At 39.3% G+C, this 14,614-nt stretch overlaps 1 protein-coding gene across 3 annotated transcripts in view; it reads right to left on the bottom strand.

The window, feature by feature from the left end:
• Window positions 1–1,416: 1,416 nt before the first annotated feature.
• The window catches only part of HAPLN1 (hyaluronan and proteoglycan link protein 1), a 66,732-nt gene continuing 53,534 nt past the window's right edge, over window positions 1,417–14,614 (bottom strand). For all 3 annotated transcript variants that reach the window (XM_067316282.1, XM_067316281.1, XM_067316284.1), the window contains exons 4-5: window positions 12,616–12,918; window positions 1,417–5,263 (exon numbers count right to left, since the gene is read on the bottom strand). In XM_067316282.1, coding sequence (XP_067172383.1) covers window positions 4,974–5,263; window positions 12,616–12,918 — 593 coding nt within the window. In that variant the 3' untranslated portion in view covers window positions 1,417–4,973. The remainder of the gene's footprint in view (window positions 5,264–12,615; window positions 12,919–14,614) is intronic.

The following is a 14,614-nucleotide window of genomic DNA, read 5'->3' as shown; positions in this document are numbered from 1 at the left end:
CAATACACCTATTTAGCTAAAGGATGAAAAACAAGCTGTTCTTACTTGTTTAGTATGAAGGCCTACCCTTTGGGGTTTGTTTGTTTGAATTTAAAAACAAAAATAAACCTATCAAATACCCCCTGGACATACTGGAAAATAAACTAGTGCATAATTCATTGGCTTAGTCCCATGTTAGGACTGCTGTTATTAGTAAAACAATTGCATGCCTCCAGCACAATATTGAAGAAATAGATGGACTTTACATTTTACTCGGTAATGGCTTTACAGATTGAGACATTCTCAGACAAAAAGAGGAAAAATATTAGACTCGAAGGGCCTCTAATGAGAATTTCCTTCTTCCAGTTTGAGGCTTGATGAAAAAAAAGAAATCTCTTCCAAACTCTTGATCTATTTTTAATTTGTTTTTAAATTAAACATTTAAACTTGTATCTTAATTATTATTGGGCACAATGGAAGGAAGGCTAACTCAGTGTCTTAAATCCAGTCACTTCCAACCATGAAGACAGTGACTCTACTTTGAATAGTGGGGTGTCGTTCAGTGGAAGCAGCTATTGCAAATGAAAATTCGAATTACTGAAGAACTGTTATTACTGAAGACCATTTTAATTGTCTGCTTAATGCTGTAAAGTCAATATTACCCATTTGAAAACTGTTTTAACTAAATTGTTAGCAAATAAGGGAGGTTCATCTCAGTCACGTATTAATTATAGTATAGATTTCTCTTACTCTGAATGAACAGTTTTTCTAAGCTCTTTTTCATTTATTTTAAAACATGGATAATATACTGAAAGTTTCTAGAGGATTAATATTTCTCAACAAAGTGGTGGTCTCTATATAACTTTTAGGGTTCAATCTCCAGCAGAGATTGATAAAAGAATGCAGAAATAGTGTGATTACAGAGGCTGAAAATCTGGCCCAGTGCTTTGAATAGCTCATTCTTTTCTTGACAGTGGAAATCTTTCTTGCTGTATATTACAAAGAGGGGCCTTTGTTTGTTTGTAGTTTTTAAGACTGTAAGATTATAAAAGTAATTTCATAATTTTTTCCCATACATGAAATATTGTTCTTCATGTTCTTCTAGTGATGCATATGCAGAGTAGCACCAGCCAGGAAAAAAATGACTTCCTTATTTATCTTTTCTTTTATAAGATGGGAGAGAAAGCAAAATAAAAATTGGAACTTTTAACTCTACTTTCAAAATGCTTCGAAGAAGCATAAACTAAATGCTTCGGAATGTGTTTTTCTTTACTGTAAATCATATCCACAGAGTAGACTCTCCCCTGCCCCCAGATTTGTGATCCCTTTGTTTACTATGGCAAAGCAAGTATTTTCTTTCTTTAATCATTTCCTTTTCTCTTTGTCTTTTCTGGGAAAGAAACAGAAGAATGGCCAGTCAATAAGAAGAAATCATCGTATTGAAAAGAACAACATGATTTAATTGTCATTCATGGGCATTAAAATTCAGATACATTGTGAAATACAAGATAATGACAGAGCACATGAATTGATTTTAATGATAGAATTTTCTCCAAAGAACAGAAAATAGCACAGACTTTTATTCAGTTCTTAAGCTGCTTTTTAAGTTTTTTATCCAAGCACCTAGCTAGCTTATTCAAAAATTAGGAAACATCTTAACCTTTGACATTATAAAAGGAAGTGGAGTCAATGGCTGTAAAAATAAATAAAAAAATTTTTTTTTGTCTATTTGTGCCCATTTCTCAAGTAATCATACACTTATTTTTTTTAAACCTGCTTCCATTAGAGCTAATTTTTTTCATACAAACATATTTTCATCAAACTATCCCATTAACTTTATCTGTTATAATAATAGATAATATCATATATCTATATAGTGATAAACTAGCCTGTTCCCAGATTGGACTACTGGACTTTTCAGAAGTAACATGGTGAATGGAAATTCACATCCTGAGACTCTGTTACATGAACATTTGATTGCAAGTAAGCAATATCTTCAGTGTGAATTCGTAGGTGTAACTGAGTGATAAATTTGGCCACTTGTGACGACATTACAGCTCAGGATGGCTCCAGAGGCCCGATTCTGCGCTGTGCTGTGGCCTCCTTGTGCTGCCAGGCAGGAAGGCCTGGCTGCCAGGGTTTCCCCGGAGCTGAGGGGTCAGGCTGGGCGGTGAGGAGCCTGCTCAGCCCCAGCCCGGGTGGCTGGTGATGCCCAACGTGGGCATGCGACTGGGGCTGTGCGCCCGTCCGAACTAGAGCGAGCCTGAGATTGCTGCTGCCCAGGATGTGACCAGCCATCTCTAGCATGTTGTAAGGTTTGTGAGAGGCCAAATTTACCTTTTCTGGCAGCACCTGTGGTTCAGCGAGGGCGCGTTAGCCAGCCCCACGAATGGGTCGGATGTCTATGTTTTTGGCACACTGGAGTTCTCCTTCCTGCAAGAGATGTGTCTGGGTGAAACCCTGTGAAGTTTTCTTGAAGAGAGGGGGAAAATATCTCCTTCCATGTCCCTCTACCACCATGCAATAGGAAAACGGTGCAGTCTCCTCCAGATGTGGCAGATCTTGGGGAGGAGAGAGCCAGCTGCATAAAGGGCTTCCCTCTTCACAGCAAGTCGGGAGCTAACAGGGGTGGCAACCCCTCTGGGATACTCCTTATGGCTTTTTCCATATCACTGCCTCCCTGTCCATGCACCAGAGGAGACTAGGAAATACTTTTTCCATTTTTCCAAGGATTGGATGGGGAAGCAATATGTATTCTTCTTGGTTGCAGTACAGTCTTTTCAGTCCTCTTCCCCTTCCTGCTTTTTTTTTTTCCTCCAAAGTGTTTGGAAAAGATTCTGAGTGGTCCAGGAAAATGTGTGAAATGAACCTTGTTTTAAAAAATGGCTGATGGGGGAAGCTTATATGGTTTTGGGGGCTTGAGCTATGATATGTCTTTTTTTATAACTAAGTGAAAGACTTTCAAGAAAACCTGACTCCTAGTGGATTTTTAAAAAAGGGTGGTTTTGGCACTGGAACTGTTTCATCTGTATATTATAAGCAAACATCCATATTGACAGTGACTCAGCAGGATGGAGTTTTGCCTCAGAGCTTGATGGGAATGAACTCCAGTGCAATACCTCTCCCACTAGGGTAGCTTTCTACTACCATCCTCTCATGTATTCCCCATGGTTTATCCGCAGAGTTTTTACAATGGAACCTCAACCATTTCGGGAAACAAGTTTATTTACTCATGTCCATGGGAAAGTAACTACACAAAACCATTCTTGAAAGCTTACCAGTTGTGCCCTACTTGGATAGTACCCCTATATTTCATTTAGATATGGAAACAATGGGAATCTATAAAACTTTGTGTAATACAAATATTGGTCCTCCGAAGTCTTCATAGTAAATAAGCACAGAGTAGGAAAAAAGTTCTATGTTTTTAAGTGGTAGAACCAATACGGGAGAGGGAATTTCAAAACTGCCTAAGAGATTACTCAAGACCAAGATGTTTTTAATCAGTGACCTCTTTTTATTTATTTATTTATTTTTTGGATATCCAGCTTGAGACACCATAAGTGGAGTAGATTTTCAGAAAGCCTTGAGCACCCACTCTTTTAAAACTGGTTGCATTAAGGTATCTGAAGATGAGCACCAAGAATTGCTGCATCCAAAATAAGTTTGCATCAGAAATCCAAATTCCCTCAGGTTGGCCTTTAGGGAGCACTTAGTGCTTTAGGCAGCTCTGAAAATCCTAGGCACTGTGCACAGTGCATGTTTATCTCTGACACTGGCAGATACAGGTAAACATATTCCACCTAGACCATTGTGGAATTAATGAAATGAAGGATTTCAATAATTTTCCTATGAAAGTGTTTTAACTAAATAATTCTTCTAGATGCAAATGAAATGTAAGCGAGGAAAGAAAGTGTTCTTTCTCCCCTAAACATTAATAGCTGGTTTCAAGTTCTTATTTAATAATCTTGTTTTAAGACTTTATCATTTTAATGTTTTTCCCAATGTTTATTCTTGTGATGTGTAAATAGGAAAGAAATATTAAATATTCTAATGTTCTTTCATTAAGACAATAACATTTCAAAGGCTAATGTAAAATCAAGCTGCTAAAGTTTGCAGTTTTTCTGTCCAGCAGTTCATTTATACAACTGCCCTGAGTAGACGCTATACGCTGCTTAGCAAACTGCCTTTAAGAGTTTAAAAATAAGTCAGTAAAGCTACTCAAAGGTAATACAACACTTTTTAGGCATCTTTAATTTGCATTAGGAAGAAAATAGGGTTTTCTCATTAGTTAATTATTCATCCCCTCATCAATGTTTTATAGACAATAAAAACACAATTGAAATGTTCAGGAGAACTAATTGTGCTTGTTGCTATGCATGGGATCATGAGCTTATTTTTCAGAAAGGCAAGTTTTTAAATGGTAAAATGAGTCCTATTTTTGTGGACTGCTTTAAATGCCGCTTTTATTAAATTGTGTATTGTTCTCATTTGAAAACATTTCCTTTCTATTTTTTTTTTTTTGAAAAACCTCACTGAACCCTTATTAGCAAAAGATTATCCTATTTCAAAACTGCAGGTATAATTAATTTGCAGTGTATCTCAAACTGGTACAAATGTGTAAAATTTGTGTTTGTAAAATTTCTGCTTTGAGTAGCCTTACATTCTGTGAGTCCTAGCAATCATCAAGCTCTATTGCATGCCCCATTCATGAAAAGTATATTTTGTTGGGATGATGTAGCTTAAAGAATTTGGCGCTAAAGCTTCCTTATCTAGAGCTTCCATTAAATTATATTAATTTAAAATATCTATGGAATGATACTTTTACAAAAATATTAAAACAAAACAAAAAAAATTAATGGTTTGGGTTTATGAAAATGACTTTACAGTAAGTAAAAAAGGTTTGTCACAGTTTTGGTAACTTGCATGAGTTCATATTGAAAAGAAATCTTTCACATGTTCTTAATGAATTTAAAACTGTTGTGCTCTAGGTATTTTCAGTTGTATGCTCTGAAACAGTAGACACCATATAGCTTGTGCTTTTTATCAGGGAAGCCTACAAAGCGAACTGCTGCTTCATTAGGACTGCAGCGTTTTCTTGGCCTAGAGATTGGGTAGCGGACACTGCCGTCAGCCAGCCAGCCAGCGTCACAGCGGTCATATCCTAGCAGTTTCCAGGCAGCAAATATCTGGCCAACTTTAGCTATCTGTGCCCCATCCTTCAAGCAAGCCTGAACAGCTTCATCGTAGGTCAGCTTGGTTGGGTGTATTAGGTAGTAAAACCGACCTAACAAGAGAAAGGAAAAAAAGAGTTATTAGTGACATGAACAAGATGCTATGATATAATAAAGATGGCTTTTGAGGAGTAATGGGGAAGTTCACTGCAGAATCATGTCAAGCAATTTGACTTGTTTGGAACCATGCAATTTATACTTTGTGCTATTAAAGTATTTTAATTTTAGGTGTAGTGGGTTTATAAATAATGGGAGGAAAAAAATATGCATATAAATTTATGCTAACTTAGCAAGGCAAGGGATCTCCACCCTCACTTCATTCAGTTGTAACTGAACTGTTGTAATGCATTTTTCCTTTGCCTGCAGAGGCAGAAAAATAGGAGGAAAAAGGTTGAGGAGAGAGATAGTGGAAGATACTCTGTGATTTAGAGGATGGCTTCAGTTCTGCATCTAGCTTTAGGGTGAAAGATGCATTTACCAGCAAAGTCCCCATGCAAAACATCTGAAGAACCCTGTAGACTTCAGGCAAAACAAGTCTCATGCAGCAGTAGCTTATTGATATAGAAGGGAAATTAGTTAAACGTCTAAAGTAGTGTAATTCTACATTATGTTCTCAGCATTAAATTAAAATCCTTATGAGTTTTCTTCTTAGAAGCACAGCACAGTAAGAGCTGACATTTGATAGTATTTGGGTGAGGGTGGCTGGAGGTAATGCATGCAGTTTTACTCGTTGGCACAGCGCTGACCTTGTTTCTGATTAAGTACAAGAACAATTTAAAGTTTTTCTGTAAGAAAGCTGAGATATTACACAGCTTCTCAAAAGCAGAGTTTGAACCTGTAGTAGATCAAAAACATGCCTGTCGTAAGTCTTCATTACCAGAGTCAAAAACATTTGCAGCAGTTCTGCAACTCTGTTTCTTTTTAGGCATCAAAGGGCACATTCTCACCATAAGATGACATTGAACCGATAGTGCTAGTAAAAAAAAATGCGCCCCAGTCTCAAAGTAATGAAAACATATGCCAGTGAGTAAAACTCATAATGGAAGTCTTCTGTACTAATCCATAAGCAGCAATAATACAAACATTAATTTCATTTATCAAGGCAATATAAATTCATTGTATGCCTTTCATTCATTATATTCAAGGTTATTTATCAGTATTGGATTGACAATTAACCAAGTGCTAGGTAGAAATGGATTACAGAGGAATAGCACTTAGCTGAAGGAATGATAGTTTCCAAATAAGTCTTCAACATTTTCAATCTGACTCTTTTCTAAGGGCAACTCAGCTGAAAAACAAAGCCATTTATCCATGTGGGGCTCTTGTTCTAGTTCCAGGGCACACTCTTTGCTTCTTGATTAAAAATGTACTCCAAAATAATATCCTTTTTCTTCCTCATAAGAAAACAGGCAAACACACAAACCTAGTTCTGCTCTATTTCAGATTATTTTCTTGGTGAAAAAAAGCAGTGAGAAAGATGAAGACTTATTTGAGCTCTATAGCCCTGCAAAAACATAGCTTTTTTAAGCATAGAAATGTCAGGTCAGATGAGAATATAACAATAATTGGATTAACTTTATGTTAAGGTTTGAAATTTTGCACTATGACGGGGATCTTTTTTCAAAAAAAAGCATTTACATTGGGGCTGTGGCAGTGAAGAACCTTTTAAACAATTTCACTATTGTCAGATATGATATCCACAGTGTTTCAACAGAAAACATTACTTCTGAGAGCGGATAATCTACCCTTTTGTAAAATGCTTGCTTAATTCCATTTCAGCAAGTTGTCAGCATTTACATAGTGTTGCTAAAGAGAATGTTTATTAAGAATAAACCTGTTCCTACTATATTATTAAAAGGTTTCCCCAAAGCAAATAGGATTTTATACTTAGAGGAACAGGGACTTGAACTGATAGTATGTAAACTTCACCTAGCTTATTAGTTGCTCTTCAAATCATATGTCAATGGAATGTAATTTCCTAGGGATTTGCCGTAAGGTCAGGTTTTTGACATATGACATCAATAATAAGAACTCCTATACTCTGCCCCTTCCTTAAGTAGGAGAACTTCAATAGTAAACCTCATGGGGGAAAAGAAAATGTGTATCCAGAATGATTAAATAAAATACTATCAATAAACTCAGCACAGATTTGCTGGTTTTGCCTGCCAACAGGTTAGAAAGGTTCCTAATATGCTGACTTCTCAATCTTGGTATTTATTAATTTATGTGGCAAGAGATGGAGGGATTAATTGTCTGTCTCATTAATACCTGGTAGTTGGGTTACTCCTACAGAGGACAAGCACGCTTAATCTGACTCCTCACTTCAGATCATGGAGCAGAGGGTCTCCTCACACCTAATCAAACCCCAGCTATAATGGGTATTTTAAACTTCTTCATGTAACATAACAGTTTAAAGAGGAAAACCTGAGCACTTGACCTAAATACCTACACCCTTGTGACTGCAGGAGCTTGAGGGATGCATTGCCAGGGGAGATTTCCCCAACCTCAGCTCTAAATCAAGAGAGCAGAGATCTGAGACTAAGTTTTTGTATTGCAGCCCTGGGTTCGCAGCAGAGAGCCATCATATTTAGAGGCAATGAAAAGCAGCGCCAGCCTGCCTGCTCTTTCTGTGGCAGGAGTTAATGCAGGGCCTTGGAAAGAAGGCTCCTGGCTGTGCGCTCGGAGGGGAGGCCTCCAGTGGCACGGCCCATCCAGCGGTGCACCCCGCTGCACCATGCCGGCAGCGCCTGTAAGAGAGTCACTGAGCGCAGGCCTCTCTTTGCAATAGGCAGGCTGTACGAACGCCAGGGAGCTTACACAGAAATCAGTTAAATTGTTTTCCCGCATCAAAAATAAACTCTTCTCCATTTGTGGTTTCATACAGCAATAAAAGACATTCTCAGCAGCCAGCAGTATATTTCTGCAACTTGTACATTGTGTAGAGCCTGTCATCTGCTCGACAGCCTCAAGTTCAGTGTGTCTTAATAGTAATAGTATATGGCTGAGCAAGGCCATTTCTTCAAAATTCAAGAACATATTAAAAATGTGAGGAGATGCTTTCCATTCCTTTAATGAGAAGATCCTGATAATTATTTTAAAATACAGTGATGATTTAAGATAATTGACTTCAAATTGCCACATGAGAATATATAAGAACAGTTTAAAACATCCTTTTACACCCTTCCCCCCATCTGCAGCGAGTCCAGTGAAACAGAAGCATTGAATTTTAAAAATTCAGTTTTTAAGAATGGATAGGAAGTTTCATTTTGGTATTTTTGCTTTTCTTTTTAAAACAATGGCTACATGTTCCCAGTGGCTAAATAGTCCATTTTTCTGGAGTGGGCAAATGAGCAGTCAGTATACATTATCCAGAAAAGGCTTTATGCATTCTTCTCCCATTTAAACGGAGATGGTGGTTAACTTATCATATGCGTTGTTGTAATAAATAGGTGGTTCACAGCTGCACTTTTAACATGATTCCATAAAATTCATTCTTTGTATTTTTAACTTGTTAACATAAGAGATTTTTGCTTGATTCTGTTAGAACTGATAAAAAATCATTTATGCATTGTGATTCTATGTGCAAAGCATATAGCAAATGCATGTTAATGAGGAGAATGTGCGAGAGAAGTTCTCCTTAAACCTTTTCTTTTCTTTCAAAACTTTTAATTATCTGGAAAATGACAGTTACATTTATATTTAGCTCACTTAACACCTTCCAGTGCAAAAAATTCCCATGACTTTTCTTCGAGAAATTCACTGACCTCCTTCAGCAAGCTTTTGAACTTAGGCAAAGAATAACCACTCAGACTATACCATTACATATCTTTGTCCCATATCTTTTGGGGGCTGCAGAGAGGACTGGGGCAGCAGGAGTCACCTGCTCTTATTCCCCTGAATGGGTGTGTGGGAGCCCACCTTTACCTCCTGGAGGGAGCGTACGGAAACGGAGCAGCTCCATTCCTTGGGGCAGGGAAGGGGGAGAAATTGGGATGGGCTGCGGCCCCCATTAACCTGCAGATGACAGCAGCTTGTCCTGCCACGTGGGGGATGAGCCTGCAGCTTTTCCAAAGAGACTGTGGACTAAATTGGCTCCGACTGTGGAGGATGTGCAGGGAAGCAAACCATGGTGAGGGCTAGGTAGCGAAGTGTGTGGATATCAGGAAATGCCAACGTGGCAAATCCAACTTAGATGCTTCCCATTTGTGGGATATCCATTTTCAATAGTCTTTATCAGCTGAAGGAATCTAAAAGCAGGATGAGAACCATGTTGCCAGTTGATAGTTGCCATTTCTATGGCGGGAGAAAGATTATATGCTCCTTTGCAATATTTTAGGGGACAATCACTGTTACAGCTGGGACTTGAAATCCTGCTACAATGCTTGTACGGAAAGGGACCAAGTTGCATCTTTCCTGTGCAGCCATACCATGTTATTCCTTGAGCTCTGAGTGGTAAGTAAATGGAGAGCATTATGTTAATGTTATTCTTTGTATAGTTTTATGAAATACATCACTATATATTCTTATAAACTGGTCAATTGCTACTACCAGTATTTACATAGTATGTGATACATTTTGGATTTTTTTGCTTTGCCTGTAGAGTCACAAATCACCTGAAGTTCTTATACAAAGCAACAGAATGATTTGAGTATGAAATGGTGATATAGGCTAAACAAAATGTTCAAGTTGTGCACTTATACTAGTCTAAGAAAGACACTGTCAAGGGTAATTTCATAAGGTACTAAGATTATTTTATATTGTGTTGCAGACAAAACTTTGCTGAAACTGTTGCCCTGTGCAGTTAACAGGAATGTGTGCAGAATTCTTTACTAAGGGTATCAAAACAAATTCTTACCCTTATTATTTGGTTTATTCAATTGACCACAGTCAGGGTCCAACAGCTCCAAAATGAAAATACCGAATCTGGATTTGAACTCAACTGTGTTGTCAACTGTGTTTTCATTTTTCACCTTAACAGCTGAATGTAATTTTGCTGTTTTGGACCCTTCTTCAGGTAAAAAAACAAGTTTTGTATATATTTTAGTCAAAGACTTTTTAGTTTCAGCTGTTGAACTATTTAAAAACGAGTCCATTTTGGAATTTCCCCTGAGATTATAATGTGTTTTGGGGATTCCTTTCCCTAAAAAGAACCCGGTGAGTAGAAATCTAAACCTCACACACCCTCATTCTTCCTAGCTGCTCACACAACTGACACTTTCTGAGATTTTTTTTTTTTAAAGCTAGCATTACAATCCTGTGATCCTAGGGCTCTTGGCATTTCTCCAGCTCCCTTACATATATATAGCTGAAAGCTTTTCTGTTTTATACTGTCAACAGATTGCAGCAGTCATTCCCACTGCTGGAAATGCGTGGTGTGCTAACCACATCTCATTTTCCTTGGCTGTTCCTGAGCTGAGAGAATCAGTACTGGATGTATGATGACTCTTCACCACTGCAGGAACAGCTCTTTGCCCATACCCACTATCGTTGACAATTGCAGCCTGGTTGCAAAATGGACTATCATAAGCCTTTTCTCTTTACAGTGAGAAAGCTGATGAAACTGTTAAACAGACATAAACTATCTGAATTGTTGAGGTGAAAATAGGAAGCTGGGATTTTGGGAGAGTTGCTGGGGTTACTGTGGGTATCAAGGTATGACTGGGATGTGAATAGTGGAGGGTACAGCTGGGACATGAAAGGATAACATTGGCTGGGGAGGAGCTGGAAAGGAGGTGGACGGTGAGAGAAGCAGAAGCCCAGATTTCATGCTGATGCCTTGGGAGACTCATCTAGCACTGTGCTGGCGGGGCCTGGAAAAGATGGTGCCAAGCTGTTGATATCACCCTATTGCCATACAGTATTCTGCATGGCAGGCGGCTTTAACAAACTCACCAAGATGAGATTCGTTTGGGCATCATCTTCCCTTTGAATTCCCAACCACCTCTGCCTCTGCCTCTCGCTGCCTCAAACCTTTTTCTCCCTCTCTCTCTTGCTGTCTCAGCGTACAGACCTTGTTTATCCTTTGCTACATTTTTTCAGAAATGATCTTTCTCTTTCCTTAAGAGAGACTGTCCAGTTATTAACAGCTTCATCTGAAGAAAAGGTGGTGGTTAGTGATCAATAGTCACAAACATTTATTCTGCAAGCACTTTAAATATTGCAGCTATTACTTTTTAAAGTTTTCCTTGATTATTTTATTTCTTGTTGTTATTTCTTTAGTACAGGATTAAATCTGTACATAAGAGATGAGCTTGTATAGGATTTGGACTTACATAAATTAAACAAGAAAAAATGAGCCAGCATTTCATATGCCAATGATGTGGCATGTTAAAAATCAGATAAATATCTGTTTCAGATTGCATCCAGCCTAACTTTTGATATTGTTGGTTTGAGGGTTTGGGATTCTTTGGAGAAGGTGGAGCAGACTTAACATTAGAGCATATCTTCTGAGAGCAAGGCTTATGTTTATTTTTTTTGTGTGTGCTCAAGGACAAACATGCTTCATTGTGGATAAGCAATCTGAGCATAAACAAAAAGGGCCATGCTCCTTGGTCTGATTGGGCTGCAAGCCAAACATGTGTGAAGCTGCATAGAAATTACCCACAAGAATGATGTTGTAGAAGATTGTAGACTGCTTTTGCACATTTTCCCTTGCAGTGTTCCTCTTATTCACAGCCACAGTTTTAAATCCTTTTCAGCTACTAGATTAAACCTTAAATGATAGCAAGCTGAGATCAAGTCATTTCCGACCTAAAGCAACACCTACTAATAGCTAAAAAAGCTTGTAGTCACTAAACTAAGGTTTAGAGCACCCCAAGATCATAACAAAAGTGGACAGGTTAGGGCTTTGACAGTGTACTAAGATTAGGAATCTAAATCATTACGCATAAAAGCTAGAAATAGCTGTGCTGATAAGGAAGTATTAGTCATATGAGACTTGGTGCCAGAGCTGGAGTTGCTTGACACAACAGAAGAGACATGAAGTTACAATCAGAATTTTGTTTTGGTGATATAGTAAAGTTGTAAAGCATCATAATTATAACTGAATTCAAAAGGAAAGCTCAGTTAAAGGAATTATGGTTTCTTCATGACTTTAACTGAAATAAACTGGGCATATATCAGCATTAAAAATATACATACAAATTTTAAAGGGGTGAAAGTGGAGATATTTGAAACTGCTGTCAATATAAGTTCTAAGTTTTAGAAATGATTTATGTGAACATGTGGCAAAGACAATTTTACTCTGGATATGTGTCTCTGTAAATTCAACAGTAATATTTTCCAAAGCTAACATAAACTTTGACAAATCAAATATCACTTGCTGCCCTTTGCTGCTATTGGAATTATTTTCTTTTTTAAGCTCAGCAATGGCCTTTTACAAGGTAGAAGCGACTAAAGCTCTTACCATTGAAGTTCGAAGTAAAACAGAAAACGTCGTATCTGCTTTTATCTTTATCCCAGAAGCCATAATTCCTGACCCCTGGCACGGTGTTCCTGCCGCCGCAGGGCTCGCGGGGCTTGGTGATGGGATACTGCACGGAGCCGTCGCTGAGCCAGCCGGCGTTGCACCAGTCCAGTCCCGCTCGCCAGGCCTCGTAGAGCTGGTCGAAGGTGGCGATGACAGCGTCCTGGCCCCGGCATGCCTGCTGGGCCTCGTGGAAGTTCAGGTTGTACCGCCCCAGCCGTGGGGAGTATGGGAATACCACACCTGCGGTGGCAGAGAGAGGGTGAGTCACGGGGGTCCTACACACTGAAGACGCAGAAGCAAGCGAAACATCACTTACAGTCGTCCAAAGGAGAAGTTAACCGCATGCTGCGGCAGAATATTAAGCTGTTTGATTTCTGGGGAGAAATGCTCCGTCAGCAAATCAGCCCTTTTGTTCGAGAGGGGGATCCGAGTGCCTCCTCGCTCACCTGGGGGCTCCGATCCCTGTAACCCGTCCTGCTGCTGGCGGGAGCCGTGCCAGCTCTGCGCGCTGCCCCCATCCGCCGCTCTGCTCTCCCCGCTCTGATCTCACCCCTGCCCTCTGAGAGTGCTTAAAGATGAGTGGAGCTGATGGAAATTTTGCAGCTAAATGTTTTTCACCAGAAAATGTCCGTTTATCAACTGTAAGATAAATTTCTCATTTTGATTAAAAAAAAATTAAGTAGAAAAAAGCCAATTCCTTTTTTTCCAGGGTGCAATTTGGGGATTTTCTGGTACTCGTTTTGAAAGAAGTAGTATAGAGGATAGTAGTATAGAGTAGTATGAGCTATTTTTTTAGATGCAGGCATTAAAATGAAATGTTTTGCTTGACATAAAAAGTGTTATTTTCTTTTCATGGATTCTTGCCAATCCATGAATTTTTCATGATCTTTTGCTCCTGATTCAAAACAGCTCTCTTCCCTCCCCCCCCCCTTTTTTTTTTTAATTTCAGGTTATCCTAGGAATTTCTTGTCAGGCTTAATAACAGCAGTGCAAGGCTAGACTGGTAGGAGACAGAATTAGGGTCTTGAGGTATTAAAGCAGGAAATCTACAGGGAAAGCAAATCAGTGAAGATGTGCATGGCTTTAGCAAAGGAGACTTTTTGGACACTTCCCAATGGCCATGTGGCAGTTCGTCAATGCAGTTGCTCATGGTGGAAGGGGAGCTCCTCATGGAGGACACCAGTGAGTACAGGCCCTTCAACAGGAGACAGTTTTCCCCAATCCCACTTGGTGAGCGAGGTGGTGCATGGGATGCAGCAAAGCCAGGTGGTCCTGGGAGGAAGCAGCATGAAACACCGTCTCTCCCACCAGCCCTATGGGCGCCAAGAGCGGCGCTGGCGTAACTGAAGAGCATGTGCTGGAGAGGCTGGGGGACTGGTGAGTCCTGGCATGGAGGCATGGATCTGCTTATGCTTCCTTGCACCCCATGTGGGATGTGGGACATGGGACATAGGCCACCATCGCACGGCCCACATCTGGGTCTGTTCCCTGTCAGCTGCAAGCTGTCGTGGTGGGCACAGCAGAGACCTTCCTGTGATGGAGAGTGCCCAAGTGGGGATGGGAAACACAGGGATGCCTCCAGAGTTGTTTCAATACTGACATTTAATCAACATCATTGCCTTTTTCTTGCAGATTTGTCCACTGTATATTTTCTTTTTGTTTTACAAAAAAATCTCTGTAATTAAAAACTACTTCTTGAAGCAGGAAAGATGCTTCAGAAAATGTTGAAAAACCACCTCCCCATGTGACTCTGACAAAAGGCAGTACAGAGAAGAGAGAGATTTGAAACAAAAGTTTGGATCAGACCACCCTAATCTTTGGCAAGGTTTAGAAATTTAACCCAGCTCTAAATTTTACAGTTGGCTTTAGCCTAATCTTTATAATAAGCTGAAATAAAATGGCATCAGAGAAGATCCAGCTCAGGATGTTTATTCTC

This window comes from Apteryx mantelli, chromosome Z (assembly GCF_036417845.1).
Source record: "Apteryx mantelli isolate bAptMan1 chromosome Z, bAptMan1.hap1, whole genome shotgun sequence".
Taxonomy (NCBI): Eukaryota; Metazoa; Chordata; class Aves; order Apterygiformes; family Apterygidae; genus Apteryx; species Apteryx mantelli.
The sequence above is the reverse complement of the archived record's forward strand: the minus strand, read 5'-3'. Positions and strand labels throughout refer to the sequence as shown.